This window comes from Pantherophis guttatus, chromosome 1, assembly GCF_059756535.1.
Source record: "Pantherophis guttatus breed Tessera chromosome 1, ASM5975653v1, whole genome shotgun sequence".
Lineage (NCBI taxonomy): Eukaryota > Metazoa > Chordata > Lepidosauria > Squamata > Colubridae > Pantherophis > Pantherophis guttatus.
The window spans coordinates 277,437,674-277,458,926 of NC_142063.1; the positions used below are offsets into that span (position 1 = coordinate 277,437,674).

A 21,253-nucleotide genomic window follows, 5' to 3' on the forward strand; every position below is an offset into this window, starting at 1 on the left:
TCACTTCTTATTTTATTGAATTTAGTTTTTATACTCATGTACAGTAGCATATGAAAGGCAGTTTGGTGTAGCAGTTATACCACCAGACTAGAAATCTGAGGAGACCATGAATTCCGTTCCCACCTTAGGTACAAAGTCTCCTGGGTGACCTTGAGCCAGCCACTCTTTCTCAGCCTTAGATAGAAAGCAAAAAGTCCCATTAGAATAAGGCCAGAATTTGTAAAACAATAATTGATCAGCCTGTTCAAATTATTTGTAAAAGAAGTATTGTTTCTAAAAAAATCTATTTTCATGTACAGTGATGTACTTTATATTTTCTTTACTGCCAGCAGATGGTGAAAAAGAGTTGATGTCAAAATGGCTCACTAAAATAGTATGTAAAACAAAAGGCAGACAAGCTTCTTAGTACTGAGGGTTAAAAGTCTGAGTGTGCAATATAGTTTCAATTTCTCTGCATAGCAAAAAAAGATTGAAGACAACATCTCTAAAGACTTATTTTGGACAAGAAAGAAAGGAAAGCACCAATTATTTTAAAATTATTTTTAAAATGTTCAATTTAATATTAATATATTTATTTTTATTAATCATCATCTTTCCTTTCTTTCTACTTTTATATTTTCTATGAGTACAAAGGTAAGGATCAATTAATATTATAGCCAGAAAAAGGAAACTACCGTATTTTTTGGAGTATAAGACGCACCTTACTTTTTGGGGAAGAAAATAAGAAAAAAGCTGATTGGCAGGTGGATCAGCCTCCTGGAATACCCCCAATCTAGGGGTGGGTTCTAAATTTTTTTACTACCGATTCTGTGGGTGTGGCTTATTTTGTTGGCGTGGCTTGGGGTAATGTGACTGGGTAGGCGTGGCCAACTTTTAAAAAAAAAACTTTTAAAAGTATTTTTTCTACAACCTTAAGAGGTTGCAGAAAAAATGCTTTTAAAAGCCTCTGATGATCAGGCAACTCAACTGGGATCGCCAGAGGCTTTTAAAGGCATTTTTTTCCCTACAACCTCTTCGGCCGAAGAGGTTGCAGAAAAAAATGCTTTTAGAAGCCTCTGACAATCAGGCAACTCAGCTGGGATCACCAGAGGCTTTTAAAGGCATTTTTTTTCCTACACCTCTTCAGCTGAAGAGATTGCAGAAAAAAATGCTTTTAAAAGCCTCTTGACAATCCCAGCTGAGCCACGCGATCATCAGAGGCTTTTTCTTTTTTTTACTTTTAAAAGCATTTTTTCGACTGAAGAGGTTGTAGAAAAAATGCTTTTAAAAGTAAAAAAAAAAAAAGCCTCTGATGGGGTGGGCGGGGTAAGCGAGCGGCGACAGGGCCGGGGACCGGTTCGGGAGCGTGGCCAGCCAATGTTACTACCGGTTCTCCGAACTACTACAAATTTTTACTACCGGTTCTTGTGAACCGGTGCGAACCGGGAGCAACCCACCACTGCCCCAATCAGTTGTTCCCAGAGGTGAATTTTAGCAACAGGTTCCTTGGTTGTAAGCTCTGTGCATTGTTTTTTTTTGTTTGTTTGTTTTTTGGGTTTGTTTTTTTTTTGTGCCTCTGAAACTTCTGAAACTCTGTTTCAGAAAAAACTTTTTTCCTGCTTCTGAAAGCTTCTGAAACAGAGCTTCAGAAAAAAACCTCTGAAGCTCTGTTTGGGGACTTCTTTTCTGAAGCTCTGTTTGGGGGCTTCTTTTCTGAAGTTTCATTTCTGATGCTTTTTTCAGCCTCTGAAACCTCCATTTGAAAGCTGGGCGGGGCTACATTCAGAGTAAGATTTTCACCCTTTTTGGGGGGGAAAGGTGCATCTTATACTCCGAAAAATATGGTATTTTCTCTCCATCACAGGAGACTACAGTTGATTTCCATTTTAAAGGTAACGCCTAAAATACTACTGTAATGTGCAGTTTGAGTATTATAATACAGGAACTGAATTTCTCTCACCAGTATAAAGGGAAACATACCATTTCAGTTGAATAAAGGACTGTATTTTGATTAGGAACAACTTTTGTGATGCTACTTAGCACAGCGCACACAGTCCATACATTCTTTGCAAAAAGAGAGGAGTAGGAGGAGGTAGAGTACAAACTACATAGCACCTAGCAATTACTCTTTATGACAAATCTTTGTCAAGTACTTACTATTATATAAAAGAATAGTAAGAGCTTTGTTGGATCAGATCAAAGCCCATCTTAGTGCTTATGTCTTTCCTGCCACTGTTACATTTGGAGGCATGTGGTCCCCAAAGCGGAGATGAGACAGAATCTTCAAGACTGATAGGCTTGTCCATGATAAACTTATCAAAAAACTTTGTTCTAAATTTCTTTCCAATCAGCCTCATTGGATGACTTTTGGTTCCAGAGAGGGAAAAAAATCCTTACTATATCTATTTTTTGCTAAACTGGCCGTACAGTAGTTTTACAATCATGATCTTATTGTCCCATAGCTATTTGTTCCTAGGTTAAAGGCTCCCAAATGTTTGAGACCTAAAGTTTTGGTTGTCTTGTTCTATGTGCTTTACAAATGCTGCTTTCTAAATGTGGGTTTTCCATAGATTTGAACAAAAGCATTGCACTATTGGCAGCCTTATTTTCATTCAATTTCCTAATTAACTCTAGCATGGAATATACTTATTCATAGCCATTACATTTTGGATTAATAAAGACAGATTCTCTTACTTTATGATCATCAGGTTTACTTAAGAGCTTTTGATGAGTAACTCTGTCAAAGCTTTGTGAAAATCCTGGTATATTACGGCAACAGTGTTATATGCTACTGACACCAATCATCTGACTGGTGATTCTCTCAAAAAATTATAGAAAAAAAATTGTGCAGATTTTCTTTTACTAGGAATTTTCCTTTATGTGCTTAGTTGTTTTTTTTCTGTGAAAGTGATGAGCTCAGTGGTTGGCACTTGTGAAAAAGATATGAGTATTTCTTTCATACAACAATAGCACTTCTTCCAGCCATGTTTTATGTCAAACCTGTAAGAGAAATGTATTCCAGACAACCTGTGACAGATTGAAGCCAAAGACTCTGAGAGCTACATACAGCCTGAAGTTCACAGGCTGCACACTGGTAATCTCTATATATCTTTAATAAAAATATACAGGCTGCTAAGTGAATTCCAAGGAGTCTTATATGTAGATAATGACACTTCCACAAATATTTAGTAGATGTTGCCTGATCCCCCCAAAATTTTATTTATTTTATGCTGCCAAATTTATTACTGAATTTATATAACTGCGCAGTCACTTATTTGAGATGGCCAACTATATAAATTGAATAAATAAATATATATTACATATTGTTCTGTACTATCCACTATACAGAAAATAATAAGATCTTACCAAAAAATAGGCTCTTAAATTCTACAACATACAGCATTACATTTCAGTGTTTTTAAATAACAAATGTTTCTATTCAGAGGATAATGTCAATGCTATATTGTTGAACTGTTAAATTATAATATATTTCAAATACACTCTAAATTTTCCAAAAATTATTCATTTTTTTCACCAATTACTCAAATATATTACCTTTAAAGGGCCTTTTATGTGATCATCTTGAACTTCTAAAGTTGATGAATCATGCCTAAATGTTACCTAGAAAATGAAATTGTAAACATGTTTAAAGCAATATAAGAATGGCTATTGTATTTTTGAACCCGTGTTTAACCTATTTGCAGTAGATGACGCTATTGAGGTTCAAATGAAACTCACATTTTGCATTTTTTTTTTCATTTGTTACTAGTTTTCTCTTGTAGTGGAACAACCAGATTGTAATAGAATTAAAGTATTAGAGTTAATACACATTTATAAAGATCAACTGATTTAATATACTTTTCCCCTTTATAAAGGAACACAAGGATATAGATGCAGACACAGGAAACATTTCTTTAAATCTCTGCATCTATCTTTCAACAGTAACAGTTAGGTTACGTGATTAGATGATTTTGAACAAGTAACTCTAAGCCCAACCTAACCATTACTGTTGGAAGACAAATGCTTCTCTGAGACTTTAAAAGAAAACACATAAATCCAATCAATAACAATATGATTAAGTTAAAATTATACAAGTAGTTCATAACATCAACTATTCTTTCACCTTCATTCTCTACAATTTTCTTTTGCCTTGCCTACAAAATATCTGAAATGTAGATTTCAGCAAAATTTTGTGGTTCCAACTTAACTACATAGCCACAGCAAGGTGAAATGAAATCAAACTGTTCACATCTATTTATTATTCTCTAAACCATATGGACAGAACACAATTAGGAAGTAGATGCAGAGAGATATAAGTACCAGTATTCCCCTATCAATAAGCATTTCTAATTGTTACTCTAAAAATAGTGTCTGGAGAATACTCTGGCCCTTAAAAACTTCACTTTTTTTAAATAAAAAAAAAACTGGAAGCCAATGAACTAAGAAGCGAAATAGTCTGATTTCACTATCTCTGGTAAAATGTACCAAAAATTGCTACAAGAGAAAGATTAAATACTATTCCATTGATAAATATAGTGTCAATGGAAGGTCAGTACATGGAGTGAAGTCCAATTCAAGCATCAATAAAATGAACTTGTTTTCTCCCCTAAAGCCTTCAAGTTTGCTTGGGGGAACTTCTGAATCAGATTTTGAGATATGTTAAAAGGAGTTTCATGAGGTGGAGCCAAAAATTCCTGAAACAGCAATCTAAATATAGCCCTAAGGATCTAATCTTAAAGATTAAGATCACAAAGGCTAATATTCTTACTAAGAGTATGTACAAATTGGCTAGTGATAAGTGTGCACATTTATTTTTTGTGGGTGATAGCTTCAAATTAGCTTCCCATAATTTGGAAAAAGCGAGAAGAAAAAAGTTTGCTTTAACACAACTGATAACAAGAATATTTGAAAACAAGAGAGAGTTTACTTCAAAGTATGCCAAATCTGAGATTTTTGAAGGTGAGATTGATTTTTGTTTCGGCCAAAAGGTCTAATTATTTTCTCCTACTTGGATTACAGATATTTAATTAAGAAATTGATCACATTAAGCAATTCATGCTTTCAATCTTGCAAACAGGATTACAATCCTTATGTTATTTATTCAAGAGTAAATGGAAATAGGTCCTAGCTAGATAGCAAACACAATATTTGAAACAATAAATATTTGGATTTATGGAAACAATTGACTCAACTTCTCTTGTGCAAGCCTGTGTAAAATAAATGGATTTTCTGCAACTGCATGCAGACTGTAGATTAGAAAACCAATATCATAATTAGAAGAATTCAGAAAGTTGCTGTTAAATGGGAATACATGCAGACACAATCATACAGTGCTGTTCCTTTTATCCAGATTCATTATATTAATGTTATAGGCAAATTTAGCAGAAATAATTACTACATTTCTATTCAAACTCTAATGCTCTTTATTTCTTATATGCCTTCAATTGCTATGAGCCTACCTAATCAAATGAAAGAAAAAGTGTAGCCTGACAGACACTTGCTCTGATGGAAAATAGGTACAAAGAGATTATTATTCAAAAGTTCATCAGTTATGTATTTTACATATACCTAAAATGAATTTTAAAATGCATGTATATACATACCTTGACTTTAACCAGTCTTTTTGCTGTTTTTATCTTGGCTTCACAAAAGGCACCTCTGTATTTTGCACTCACATCAGTGCCTACTGTCAAATAGGGCGGTTCATCAAGGGTCTAAGAAAGAAGTGGAAGTGGGCTTTTAATCTTTTCTGGAATTTCTGACTTATTCAAACTGGAGTCTTACATCACTGTCAGCCAGGTTTTGTTTTAATAATTATTTATTAAATCACAATAACTGAATTCATAAAACACGCTTAAACCACAGTATCTTGATTTATGTAACACATTAAGACAAAACAAATAAACCATAAGTGTTGTGTGAATCCAGTTTAGGTAAATCCTTTAAAAAGTACAAAAATATTTGTAAAAATAAACTATCTAACATTAAATTTTGGCCCAAACTTCTACCAAAACATTTATCTGTGGGAACAATTAAATTATTTGTAATTTCATAAACATTAAAATGTGAATCTATTTTTTTTATTTTTTATTTTTTTGGAAAGAAGGCCTTACCACTTTATTGTAATGGATACAATCAAATGTTTATTTTATTAAATAGAATGACAATACCCTTTTGGAAAATATTTTTCATTTTCTATCTGTATTTCAAGAACAGATATGGATTACATATATGGAATTGAGAGAAGAAAGCAAAAGGGAGGGGTGTCCTGCATTTACCAAAGTGAATTTTTCAAAATGAGACACTAGTTTAAACTAATCTGCAGTGCAAACTTTATCACAGACTAGGCTGGAAGCTCCAACTGCAGGAGTGAAAAATAACTGTCTTTGATGATTATGTGTTTTCACCCAGGAACAAGAAACCTAGAATAGTTGCAGAACTTCAATCTGGGGACAAACAGTCTGCTGCAATAAATTTCTGAAGTTTCTGTCTCACTTCTGCAAGTTCAGTAGGTCCTTGAGAAGCCAGTTTTCAATTTTAATATCATGGATCTAGAACAGGGCTGTCAAACTCACGGCCCATGGGCCGGATGCATCACGTGCTGGCCACACCCACGCCCAATTTAGTGAAGGGAGGGAGGAAAAGTCCCGATACATCATGTGATGTTGCCATGACAACGTGTTTGACATCCCTGGTCTAGAATATGGTTTTCCTGATATCAATAAACTACAATTCTCAATGTCCCTCACTATTTCTGGGACAAAGTACCTATAATTGGGATCCCACACTAATATCTCAATCCTGTTTTCCTATGCAAACCTCAAACTGTACTTTTCAGCAAGTCATAGCTTCAAGTGTTATATCAACATAGCCCTTAAATATTGAAAATTATGAAATTCTAAGATGAACATGTATGATTTCACAAAGGCATAGCAAAAATCTTTATTCTCCTCTGAAATAACCCTGCATTCAGTGACCAATAACAGCAGAACTTGCATAGATTTATTATTGTGAAATCAGTTTTTACTTCCGACAAGAATTTGTGTGCGCGGACGCACACACAGATATTCACACTGCTGAATACAGAAATCTCTGTATGCATGTCATCTTTTTTTTTTAATCATTAAAACAGCTGCATCCTTTCCCAGACTTGTTTCTGTATGCATGGCTGCTCAGCTGGGAAAAAGATGCTTGCTTTAATGATTTAAAAAGAGGTGCTTTGTATGCACAACTGCAGGTTGCAAAGTACTTTTTTCAAAGGATATTCATAGCTCTAAAAATCACCACCTACTCATATATGGACAGGTAGCTAACAGAAGACTGACTTTTGAGTTCAGATATAATGCTGGGTAAGTGTTTTTAATCATTTCCACCTTGAATTATTTCCCCCACTATAAATCTATTCATTATTCCTCAGAGTAGGGTGCATGAAATTTTGCCAAGTACCAGAGCTTGTCTCAGAATCAAAACCTGAACCCATGCTAATATTTTTTAAATAAGTTGAAAATCCACCTCAATTTTGGCTCTCAGCCAGGTTTTTTTTAACCCAGTTTCTTGTTCATAGTTAAAACATATTTTTAAAACAACATTCATTTGAACAGTTATCATTTTAGACCAAAGTTATGTCATAAAAAAGAAATATCTGAAAATAAAAATACTATTAAACACAAAACCAATCTAGCAGTTTCCAGCTGTTTTGGATTACAGCTCTCATAATCGACTATATTTCACGTTGGGTGGAGTTTATAGAATGCAAACTAAACACTGGTAGGCACTAGGTTACTCACTCTTAGGCTCCTGCATTCACTATACTTTTCCATAATTGTTATTTGGTCTAACAATGTAACTTGGTGAGATGGATATAAATGCCTTTTTTAGCTCTTAAAATTTTAGTGAAATTGTAATGAGATCTTAACAACAAATATATATGGAAAATGCTAAATACACTATTGAAGTATTATTTCTTCAACAGTTTTGCATGCATTTCAATAACTGAAATATGTAAGATATCATATATTATCAAAACATAAGGATTAAATGAGTTTTTAAATGTTTCTATCATCATGATTGGACAAAAAGGAATAACAATAGGAAACATTCATAAATAGGGCACTTAAGAAAATAAAGAATTGTTAAGTAAAAATAACTTTTTCATAGTCTTAACTAAACAACATGATTTATAATATTTAGTATTATCAAGATACTTGGCAATCTCGGCTGGCTGAAAGACAGTTAAAAATATATGTCTTTCAAGAAGAAACATGTTGCTAGAGACACAATCAATAGAATCTATATAATTGTATTCAAATTCATTTAACAACTCTTCATTTGGTACACACTATGTTTGGGCAATGTCCTTTCTGACACAAACAAACTGAAGACAATAGAATGAAAAAGTACTGTCATTTCTAAATCATTCAAAGAATTCACAGCAGATAATACTGACAGTCACAAAAAGATACCTATTTTTCTGTCATAGCTTAGAAATATGTCACACTGATAGAATGTTGCTCACAAGGAAAAGCATGGATAATAACTAACAAATTAACACTCTTTTCTATTTATATTGCATAAAAATAAGAAAGGAATACCAATATTGATCTACCCTTTTCCCAAATACAGATTTTCATAGCAAATTTCATCATTTTTTGTGAAGGACTGCAGCAGGAAAAAAAAGAATAGAAAACAAAAAGGCAAGTTAAAAGGATGAAATTTTTTATGTTGTTCTATACACGTAGGATTTGCTGGTCTATTTTCATGTGTAATATATGTAAATTAAAAGGTTTTTGGTTGCAAAAAATAGATGAGTAGGAAATACTTCAAAGACCCTACTTTCAAGTCAAATTTGATAATTCAGAACTAAATATAATAATATATTGTACTATAAAAATCTATACAGGACAGTATAATAAATCCTTCATAATTTAAATATGAATCCATATTCAGATAATGTCCATCTTATTTACTTACATGACCTTTTTCTGTAACTAAATATTTATTAATTAAATTGTATGTTGCCCATCTCACTGTCAAGTGACTACAGGCAGCTTACAAACATCCGAAAACATTAAATATTAAAATTAACAGATTAAATAAATTAAAAATCAGAATATTAAGGGATGGAGGTAGGATCTTCTTCCTAATCCATTAACCACCTCCAACATGGAAATGCCCCACTGAGGTCACATCAGCAGAGCCAGGTTTTGAAGCTCTTGCAGAAGGCCAAGCAGGGTAGGGGCAAATCTCACCTCAAGGTGCATTATGTTCCAAAGGGTGGGAGCCATGACAGAAAAAGGTCCTTCTGGATCACTTCAGCCAGAATTCCTTAACTGATGGGGTCCACGACATCCCCTTTCTGACGGAACAAATGGGTCCAATCCCATTCGGGTGAGACTTTATCTCAGGTAGGCTGGCTCCATGCCATAAAGTGCTTTAAAATTCATAACCAATACCTTAAATTGGACCCAGAAACACACCAGCAATCAGTGCAGTTCATTCAATAGCAGCTTCCTGGGCCATTCTAGAGGTCCCAGAATTATCTACATTGCTGCATTTTGCACCAGCTGTAGCTTTTGAATACTCTGCATGGGTAGTCCAAAGTAGAGTATATTGCAGTAATCCAAATGTGAGATGACCAGGGCATAAGTGACTATATAGGTTGTATCAAAAGTATCCCCCCCCCAAGCTGATCATTTATTTATTTTATTTTATTTTTCAAAGAAAATGTTACTGTGCTTAGGAATACTCAAAGATCAGGTGTTAAATGAGTAAAGTTTAAAGGAAACTTTTGAATGCTAATGTAATTTATACACAGTAATTGTCTATGAAGTCTGACTTTTGGTATACCTTGTATATCCAGATTAATTTCCATATGGACTCCTGTTTTCCTGTGGAAAACACATTTCTTAACAGTCGAATACACTGAATAGGGAAAATAGTCCAAACAGTGCTCTCTAAAACAAAGTACTTGACCATCACATTTCCACAAACTATAGTAGCTTTACACTAAATAAACATGTCTGGCATTTATTAAGAAAAGTATCAAAATGATTATAAAACCCCTGCAAAGTAAGGACTCAGGAGACCAAGCCAAAATTGGAAAACTTGGAATTTTTCTGCTCCCCCCCTCAAACAGAATTATCTCACTTAGATTAGATTAGATTAGAACTCTTTATTGGCCAAATGTGATTGGACACACAAGGAATTTGTTTTTGGTGCATATGCTCTCAGTGTACGTAAAAAGAAAAGATGCATTAGTTAAGAATCATAAGGTACAACAAGGTACAACACTTAATGATAGTCATAGGGTACAAATAAGCAATCAAATCATACTAGGAAACAATCAATGTAAATCGTAAGGATACAGCAACAAGTTACAGTCATACAGTCATAAGTGGGAAGAGATGGGTGATAGGAACAATGAGAAGATTAATAGTAGTGCAGACTTAATAGTTTGACAGTATTGAGGGAATTATTTGCTTAGCAGAGTGATGGAGTTTGGGAAAAAACTGTTCTTGTATCTAGTGGTTCTGGTGTGCAGTGCTCTATAGCGTCGTTTTGAGAGTAGGAGTTGAAGCAATTTATGTGCAGGATGCCAGGAGTCTGTAAATATTTTCACAGCCCTCTTTTTGACTTGTGCAGTATACAGGTCCTCAATGGAAGGCAGGTTGGTAGTAATTGTTTTTTCTGCAGTTCTAATTATCCTCTGAAGTCTAAGTCTGTGTTGTTGGGTTGCAGAACCAAACCAGACAGTTATAGAAGTGCAGATGACAGACTTAATAATTCCTTTGTAGAACTGTATCAGCAGTTCCTTGGGCAGTTTGAGCTTCCTGAGTTGGCACAGAAAGAACATTCTTTGTTGTGCTTTTTTGATGACATTTTTGATGTTAGGTGTCCATTTTAGGTCTTGAGATATGATAGAACCCAGAAATTTGAAGGTTTCTACTGTTGATACTGTGTTGTCTAGTATTGAAAGAGGTGGTAGTATGGGAAGGTTTCTCCTAAAATCTACCACCATTTCTACGGTTTTGAATGTGTTCAGTTCCAAATTGACCACTTGAGGGTCAAATGAGATTGACAAAAGGGGTGAGACATAAGCATGAAAATAATGAGGGAAATGAGACCTCTAACTTTTATAAACATCATAGAATGTGTCTCTTTACCTGATTTTTACAAATAGCAAACTTCCACCAGAGTCATTTGATCTTTAGTAGGGGCATTTAAAAGAAGAAGTCATCTTCTGCCAAATATTTTACTATAGATATCACTTGGGAGGAAAAATGCAAAACATGAGTGTGTGAGTGAGTGAGTGAGTGAGTGAATGAGTGAGTGAGTGAGTGAGTGTGTGTGTGTATGTGTGTGTGTTAGTTATAAAATAACCTGTTTGGTTCAAAATGAAGATTTGATATTTCTTTTAAAATGCCATAACAGAATTTTAGGTGTATGTTAAAACAGTCAATTTACCCCTTTATTGCTTGCATTCTTTCTGGATACTTGTGATCTCTGTGAAAAAAATTTAAAAATATATTTAGAATTTTGAAAAAAACTGAATTTAAGAATGCCTTGTATGTGGGTAATGTATGTGGATAATGTATAACCCTCAAATAAAATAAAGGACCACCTTTTTCTCATAGCTCAGTGTAACTTATTTAAACAACTGATTGCCAAATATAATAGAATGAAAATATGTTGGACGAAAATGCAGCATATGCTTCAACTCACAAGCAACACATCAACAATTAGTATGCAAGCATCATGCTGCATGATGGGCTAGTGTGAATATATGTGAATGACAGTCCTCCGGGTTCAATATGTTCAAACCTGTGATATAAACTAATAATTAAATCTGAATATTTGGAAAAAAATAATAAATACAAAATATATACTTCTATGATTAAAAATAGGAAAAGAACATAACTTTTAATAATGAGTTATACTCAGAATAGCATATTGAAAAAAGAGAGAGTAAATATTTGAACAAATAAGAAAAAATAGACTTGGAACTTTGTTCTAGTTTATCATTTAACTAAGTTCAAAAGTAATGTACTTAAAACAATTTAACAATGACTAATGCTACATAAACTAATCAAAATATCCCAAGAAATCAGGATTATTTTGGAGATACCAACCTTTTATATATTTTATGCTTTTCTTACAATATTAAATTTCTGAGATGTGCTATACAACATTTAATAGTGAATTCTAATTAGCCACATGCTCTAATGTACATGATAAATTGTGAAATCTGAAGATTTACAATTATGTTAATTTTATTAATGCAGCCTATAATAAGCCTTTCAATCATATATTTTTCTTTATTCTGAAGTTTTGATTTAATATTATTCTGAATTTGCATGATATTTTGTGGTTAGCAAAATTATGGCCAAGACATTCATCCAGGGCAGCAAAGAGACCTCACAAATTGCTCTAACAGCAATTTGTGCCAGTTCTTTTTCTTTTACTCAAGGAATATATCTCTATATTTCCTGCAAAGATGACTGTGGTTACTTGGGATTTGATCATTTTAATTTTTTTCATTGTGGTGTTGGCTAAATCTTTTCCCAGCCCATTAATTTTAAATGTAATACCCTTCACATGTCTACAGGAGATAAAAGACATGTCAGAGCAACAGCTACTCATATCATCCACCTTATGTTTCAAGTAAATTAATGGCTGTCTACTAAAGCCTAGCCCTGTGACGGCGAACCTGTGGTACGCAGAGCCATATCAGTGGGCACACGAGCGTTGCCTTAGCTCAACTCCGGCACACATGCCAGCTAATTTTCGGGCCTTCCAAGCCCACCGGAAGTCTGGAAACAGGCCTCCGGGGGGTGGGGGTGGGAAAGGTCTGTTTTTTGCTCTCCCCAGGCTCCAGAGTCTTTCTAGGAGCATGGGGAGGGTGAAAAACGGGCCTTCCAGTCCCACCGGAAGTCGGCAAACGGGCCGTTTCCAGCCTCTGGAGGGCCTCCCGGGGGGGTGCGGAAAGCCATTTTTGCCCTCCCCAGGCTCATAGAAAGGCTCTGGAGCCTGGGGAGGGCGAAAAATGGGCCTACCGGGCCAGTGGTGGGATTCAGCCAGTTCACACCACTTCGGGAGAACTGGTTGTTAAATTACTTGAATCCCACCACTGTACTGGGCCCACTGGGCCATTGTGTACCAAAAGCGGGGGGTCACGGCGCATTGAATTATGGGTGTGGGCATGCACGCGTGTGACCCACGTGTTCCCCCCTCTTTTGGTACGCGACGGCAAAAAGGTTAGCCATCACTGGCCTAGCCACTAATTTAGTTTTTCACAAAACAGAGAACTATGGCTGTATGAGGTAAGATAAGAATAAACCACTGTTTCAGACTATGGTTAAGATGCAGAAGCTTTTTATTCTTTCCAACAGAATTCTGGAAAGAAATTATGTAAAGAAACTCAAGAATCTGTCTAGATGTTTCCAAGATAATTGTCTTAAAACAGAATTGGATGGAACCAAATATAGTATGGGAAACTAACTAAACCAATGAAAATTGGGCAAATCATGTCAAGGATTATAAAGAAAAAAAAATATCTCAAATTCAGTGTATTCCTAGAAGTAAAGCAGCTGGGCACCTACTTAGAATATTACTGACTGAAGCTGTAGGGGATCTATGACTCCCTATATAGAGGGATCTATGACTCCCTATATAGAGGGATCTATGACTCCCTTAACTACAGATACAAATGCATTATTTCTACCTTTAAATAAATATGCAAGAAAGGTCAGCAGATCTGACTGTAGATTTTCCAGTTAAATTATTCAAATTGAAAATATTCTTTCCCAACTAGTGTCACTTCAAACCCTAAAGAGAATGAAAACAGGAAATTTAGCAAGTAATCATTATTTGCCATCAATTTATCACATCTCACTAGACTTCCAGTAAACAAAAATTCAACATGAACTAAGTCAAGAATGCATCCTACTGTCAATATCACACAGTCCCACTTTCCATCTGGAATTAGTTGGTAACAGGATCCCTAAAGATAATGTTTTACAGCAGGAGTCTCCAAACTTGGCATGGCTGGCTGAGGAATTCTGGGAGTTGAAGTCCACAAGTCTTTAAGTTGCCAAATTTGGAGACCCTTGTTTAACAGAACTTAAGTGTGTAGTGAAAGCTTGATTTGGGGACCTTGATACAGTAAATGTAGATGCAATGGGCAAAATCCCCTTTGTATTTATAGCATTTTCAATCATTTGCATTATAACATCAATATGGATGACATATTCTCACTTTAAAGGAGAACCCTCCCCCTTTGACCCATTAATCATGATCACATTGTATATAATTTTCTGTCTGAATGTCACTCTGTAGAAAACTTTAGATAAAAAGCTAAACTATGAATAATAAATCAGAATGGCTGTGATTGCAAACAATGCTAAGCCAAAACAAACAAGTACACATGATGTTTCAAGATAATAGCCCAGCTCATATAACATGCAAAGACATAATGTGATTCGTTTAATCTAAGGTTAGCCAATGTGGTTTGTAAAAATATAGTTCAACAAATTTTTTGTGCTTTCACATATATTCTAATGCAAACCTGTTATATGATTTGGGATTAATTTCTGTCATTTTCATTAAAAACAATTAATTTATATTTAATGTTGGAATCTCATGCATGGCATTAGAGGGTATCATATATATATCAACCCACATTATGTGGCAATGCTCAAATGTTTTTAATGAAGATGTAGTAATGCATATGAAAGAAGAATGGGAACTGTGGATTCAAAGAAATTCTAATTTTCTTAGCTCATATGTAACACAGAAGCATAAATTACCACAATAGCTCAGCACTTGGGTTTACATGCAGCCCTAATCCATAGCTGGCATTAACCAGGGCTTATTGAAAATTCATTATCATGATTTATATATCATCATGGTTATAATCATAAAAAGCCAAAAATTAAGTACATTACTGCTTTGTGAGATACACAATTCCCATTAATAACTGAAATTCAAGAAAGGCTGTTTATCAAAATAGGATGTCATGTTAATCCAGTGGTTTTAATTATCAAGATATTGCTGTTTATAAGCCATGGTTTATGTGATGTAAGCAAATATAGCAAACTTTGGTTAATTCAGTAAAACTTGGTGCTTAGCACTCCATATTCCAAAAATCTGTTGCCAATGACTTGGAAGATTCGAAGAGGAGGACAGAATATTCCATTGCTTGAGAACAAATTATTTATTATTACATATTGCCCAATGCAGAAATCCTGCATTCTACTTTATTCTCTGCACAGCTAGTAGAGTCCTAGGTGTACTGGTAGTATCTACAGTACTGCCAAGTTTATCAGCATATATACTGTACTTGTAGCTGTTTCTCCAACTCCTCTTAACTCCTTATGGCTACAGCCTACTCATTAGTTTACAAATACGTCTACTGCTTAGAAAAAAAGGGAACTATACTAGAATGGTAAGAGAGTTTTAAAAGGAACTGCGCCTCACTAGTTTGCCTTCAGGTGAATGGATATTTTAGGACTAGCCATACTCATCAAAAATAACGTTGGACTTACCTGAACGTTTGTTCAATGTGCGCTGCAAATTCCAACTCAGTCTCTGGCCAATCAGATGATATTAACTCATTGCTTGGACTCTCCAAGCAGCGCACAGGAGAATGTAACAGATACTTGGTCTACAAATCAGCCTCTCTCTGGCAACCATCCGGTGTGATCACCCACAAAATGTATTCTCAAAATTCAAAATGTGCCACCAGAAGGGTATTAATATGACTCAGGGAATTACAAATTTTATTTACATGACTTTATTCATATTAAGAAATTGGGGAAAGTTATAAAATTAATTCAAAAGAGCAACATCCATCAAAGACACTATGCTTAAAGTTTCATTTATAATAAATATTTCTTAATTTCCATAAAATGTTTTTGGACCTGCAATTACATTTCGATTAGTCTTGGCATAAAGTCACAGCTGGGACTGGGATTGATATAAATGGGTGTTTTCATAAACCCAAGATATCACACGCCATGGACTTAAAATGGCAATTCTGGCACTCACCATTGTGATCACTAACTGAAAATCATGGGTCATTACTTGACCATCTACCCCAATTGAAGCTGTTCTGAGCTTGATCCTTCCCAGCCCTGAGCCTCAAAAAGGTTAGGGGTTGCCTTCAGCTCCCCTCCACAACTCCCCCAAAACTCTGCCCTTTGGCTGTCCTGAACCCTGCCTTGTGGGGTGGTAAGCGGCCTCAGAACCATGCAGCCCCAGGAAGCCTCAACCACTCCAGCCTGCTCAACATATGCCATCAAGCACTCAACTGCCTTCTCTCCCACTTCCTGACAGTGACCTTTTGCCTTCTGCACCCAGCTGAAGCAAAAGCACCCTACTGCCTTTGCTGGTGCCTTTTCAGACAGTGCCACTATACTACCGCAGCTACTTCAGCTTCTCTGGCTTCCTGTACATGGCCCACCAATAAAACGGCAGCAAGCCTCTAAGTCCATGAAGTTCCAGCAGGCATTCATTTCCTCAGCTGCCCTCTAAGTTCCGTGCATCAACATTTGGCACCCAACTGCCATGGCCAAACTAGAAGTGGCTCGCTGCCCTTGTTGTCTCCTTTTTAGATGTGGCTTCTCTGGTGAACGTTTCCTATATGTGACTCCCTAAGCACCATTTTCTGAAAGCTGTGCTGCCTTCAGAAAGTTTTCCAGCTTCTGAAGGCAGCACAGCTTTACAAGGACAGCACTCTCAGAGAACCACATGTAGGAAAATGTTAGATGGAGAAGATAGGTCAAAAAATGAGACAGCAAAGACAGTGAGGCACTTTGCTGCACCTGCTGGGTGTAAAAGGCGAAAGGTTGGTGTAGGAAAGTGGGAAATAAGGCAATTGGACAAATGAATGCTTGCTGGTGTTTGTTCGGTCAGCTGAGGCTCAGTGGGGTATGGAAAGCAGCCAGAGGCACATGGTTATGGTGCTGCTGATTACTGCCCTGCAAGGCAGTTTTGTTTTTGTTTTTGTTTTTTTTTGCCTTAATTTATATGCCGCCCTTCTCAGGGCGGCTTACAATGCGTTAAGCAATAGCCTTCATACTTTTGTATATTTATACAAAGTCAGCTTATTGCCCTCACAATCTGGATCCTCCTTTCACCTACCTTTGAAAGGATGGAAGGCTGAGTCAACCTTGAGCCTGGTGAGATTTGAATTTGCAGTCATTGCAAGCAGCAGATGTTAATAACAGTGCTTTAGTCCACTGTACTACAGGCTCTTTTAGGCAACCAGAAAGAGTATACATGGGGCAGGAGAGACAGATAGATAGCAGAAGTTGAAGTGCCCCTTCAGTTACAAGTACAGGTGAGCTGCCAAGTGCCTGAATTTTGTTCATGTAACCATGGAGGTACTGGAACTTTGGTCACAAATAGCCAAAATTTGATTACCACCTGTAATAATGAAACTCCTCACAACTTTGTGTTCAGCAGGTGTTTACTATTTTTCACATGTTTGGGAAGACTACTGTACTGACATATATTCACAATACTTCAGACCCACCATAAAATTCTATGACAGAATTGAAATCAGACAACAAATATTGAAATAAGAGGCAACTGGGGAACTGATGTCCCCTTCTTTCTGTTCCCTTCCAAATTTATTTTCTTTGCCATTGTTGTTCTTTTTCTAATATTTTGTCTGTTTTACGGTCCTGCCAGTTTTAGCTTGAAAGCAAGTGATATTTCTTGCAGATATTCCAGTAAACTACTGTTGCTACTTTGTCATAAATACATCACTGTTGCTACTTGTCACAACAAATCTATTTATATGTAATTTTGAAATTTACTATTATGGTTGGCACAAGTTAGCTAAATGCTTAGACTGGAGTTGATATTTTTATCCACCTATTGAAGCAGATGATGTTGTTATTATTAAGGTAGAAAAGGGGCAAGGCAGTAATCCTAGAACTTTGTAAGACATTTATCTGCTCCTTCTCTTCTACATCACCACATTCAGCTTCATTCCCCATTTTCATTCCTCCAATTTCTATTTCTAGAACAACTATGAGAAGACATTGTGGCTTGATAAAATCCAGCATGACCGTTAAAATGAAGGCATTAAACTGCTGGGATTCTGTATAATCAGCCACACAGTAGTGATTTGCAATAAGGTTGTGGCCAAGATACAGGCCATGTTTACCACATGACAAGCTATTATTTGCTTTACTATAGTATATACAATAAGTTACAACTAGCAGGATACAAAATATGTTAAGCCATCTAAACCATTATATACACACACACACACACACAACGTATAAAGAACTGTTTAAAACCTGTAAAACTCTTAGGTAAATGACCTGGGTAAAGAGATAAAATTTTATTGTCACTCCCAAGTTCTATTAACAATGGGCTTACTTCAGTTATAGTACAGAGGTGTCAAATTCACGGCCCACGGGCCAGATGCGTCACGCACTGGCCACGCCCATGCCCATTTTAGTGAAGGGGAAAAAGTTGTGATCCATCAGGTGACACCCTGTGATGATGCAAGTTTGACATCCCTGTTATAATATATCCAACTTATGTAATTATATGCATCAAAGATGGGGGGAAAGGAAACAAAAAATGATAGTAATGTCACATGCTCATTCCAGAAAGTACTGTAAAGAATAAAGAAGAAACCTCATCTGTAAATAACTGTAAGCATGGGGAGAAGTAGACAGATAGACACTTTCCTAATCAGCCTTAAATTATGCTTGCGGTGGTCATTGTAACAATGTGCTGTAAGTTATGTTGCGCTTCTGATGTCATTTCTTTAGTATCATGATTAGCACCCAAAAAAAGCTACTTGTTTTCATTCAGTTTTAATTCTGACTACCATTACTGATCTGCTATCTGACAGAACTAAACGTATCTATTTTTGTTACATGTCTTAGATATTTCAGCCAGAGCATTGTATTCCTAGGCGGCAAGACAACCAGCAATGTAAAGACCCGGGTTCATTTCAGAAAAATGTATTCTACAGTTGAAAGTTATAGCAAAGAAAGAACAAAATGAGGTGAACAAGCTAACTTTAAGATGGATACAAAGCAACTTGCTGCGGGAAGGGCATTTCTGACTACCAGACATTTATTTGACCATAGAGCTACTATACTGACAATATACTACTTTTGTTCAAAACCAAGAACTGAACCATTCTTTTTTTCAGAAATGGTCACCTAGATATTCTAAAAGGAAGCTCTCAGCCATGTAACTTAATAATAGTCAGTTGTATGAGTCTATGCACCTGAAACAGACAAATATTTCTAGTCATAGAGGATTCATCCACAGATATCATAGCTAAAAGCTTTATCAATAATCTACCCTCCATGAATAGTTTACTCTTTCAAAAGTTACATAAATCATTGCTGAAGATCTGGTGAATCATGCTTGAATTGAAATTGAGTTGAATTGGTTCAAATACTCTATTTTTAAATACTGTACAAATGTGCTAGCCCATTTTGTTTTTGGAAGAGAGAGGCAGTAGAGACAGATACAGAAAGTGAAACTAATTAATGAACTAGTTTATGAACTATATGATATAGCTGCTTTTGTTAGCCTTCAACCTATTATCAGCAGATCACTTTGACTAGATGACTTGGTTCCAATAATAATTGGACCAATAATAATTTCTATCTACAGAACTCTCAATGTTACCTTTCTTATGAACTTTAACTGAACTTTTTTATTAAAAAAATAATTACAAACCATCAGAAGAGCCTCACAATAAGATAAACATGAATAAATTTAAAGCTATACAAGCTGTCCTCTCTAATCATGTGTTTAATGAAACATTTCTTTTCCATTTTTATCTATTCATAATAAGATATTCACATCCCACATGCTCTATGCTCTATTACAGGATTTCTCAAACTTGACAATGTTGTGACTTCTTCAAGGTTTTTATGCTAATTCCAGGACATCTGTACATTTCTTTACAAATCTACACAAGTCTAATGCCTCAGATGTAAGCATAGAATACAAGTTGTCATGGCCAAGAACAGTCAAAATCAGCTGACTTGATTGACTACTTCTCCATTCTCACTTGCCCCTTGTTGAACAAGCTTTTTTAAAGTATTTTAAGATAGTTATTTTTTTACCTGGGAGCCATACTTTTGAAATCTGTTCCATGGATTGTGGACTCTCTATCCAATCAATCCATATTCAGCAGCAACAGAATTCAAATATGTAAACTTGGAGAAATGGTCTTTGGTGAGACCTTATCCCACCTTTTTTTGGAATGGGATGAACTGCATCATTCAACCAACTATATGCTCTTCCTTTCTTGAAGGAAGATGTATTGCAGGTCTGCTGTGGTAAGCTAGATACTTTGAATTATGACCCATCTTCTTTTCTGTGACTTTTCCTGGCCTTCTGTGAAAACAGATGTTGATGTTTTTAGTATAGATGTTGCCATGCCAGGCTTCTCACCAAATAGATGGACTATTGCCTGGCCACATGTTCCATCTAACTCTGAGGCAGTGGAGACAGGCTTGGGGAAGGGGAAGTAAATTTGGTATGACTATGTTCTGTCCCCGTCTCACACATGCACACCAGCAGTCGACCAAGAGTTAAAATAAACCAGCAGACAAGAATTTTCTTTGATAACAGAATTGGCAGCAACCCAGTGGCTGCTTGTCAACAGTCTTTACTTATAAAGGGAGGTTTATCTCCTCCAACCGAAAACATCAAAGTCCACAAAACCCAAAGAATAGTCAAGTCCAGTCCAAAAAATCAGTCCAAGTAGAGCATATAACAAAGTTCCAAAAATGCAGAATGACTTGCTAGCTTTCAGTTTTGTTCGTCACAAAGCCTGAATGGCCACCACACACCCTTTTATCCCCTGTGGGATGTGGTCCAGTGACTCAGCTTAATCTCTGGCACGCCTCCTTCTCTGCTGCACGCGCTTGTCTTTCCGACGCTGTCGGGGATCCAGCCAAGACTTATCTCCGTCGCTGTCTAACTGCGGCTGCTCGCAAGTGCCTGGCTCTTGGCCTATCTCTTCTCCTTCGGAAGACACCTGAGGCATTGCCAGAGAGGAGGGTCCTGGAGAGGGAGGCCTTGCCAACTCCTCTCCTTCACTTTCGGAGTCTTCTCCCTCCGATAAGACGGGCTCACAACAGACTAATAAGAGGGATCACTATATCTAAAGCTGAGAAGGTTTCTAAAAGGGGCGTTGGTCCTACCTGATACGCACCTTCTCGTTGGGTGGAGACAGCAGCCAGTATGGGTAGTACTTGCCCAATCAGCCTGAAGGACTGAG

The 21,253-nt window shown here is 36.2% G+C and overlaps 1 protein-coding gene across 9 annotated transcripts in view; it reads right to left on the bottom strand.

Moving 5' to 3' along the window:
- Positions 1-21,253, bottom strand: part of ARID4B (AT-rich interaction domain 4B) — an 88,151-nt gene that overhangs the window by 51,966 nt on the left and 14,932 nt on the right. For all 9 annotated transcript variants that reach the window (XR_015731455.1, XM_087882962.1, XM_034428312.3 and 6 more), the window contains 2 exons: positions 5,583-5,693; positions 3,535-3,600 (listed from right to left, as the gene is read on the bottom strand). Coding sequence is in view for 8 of the 9 variants with exons in the window: in XM_087882962.1 (XP_087739088.1) it covers positions 3,535-3,600; positions 5,583-5,693 (177 nt within the window). In the remaining variant the exon portion in view is untranslated. The remainder of the gene's footprint in view (positions 1-3,534; positions 3,601-5,582; positions 5,694-21,253) is intronic.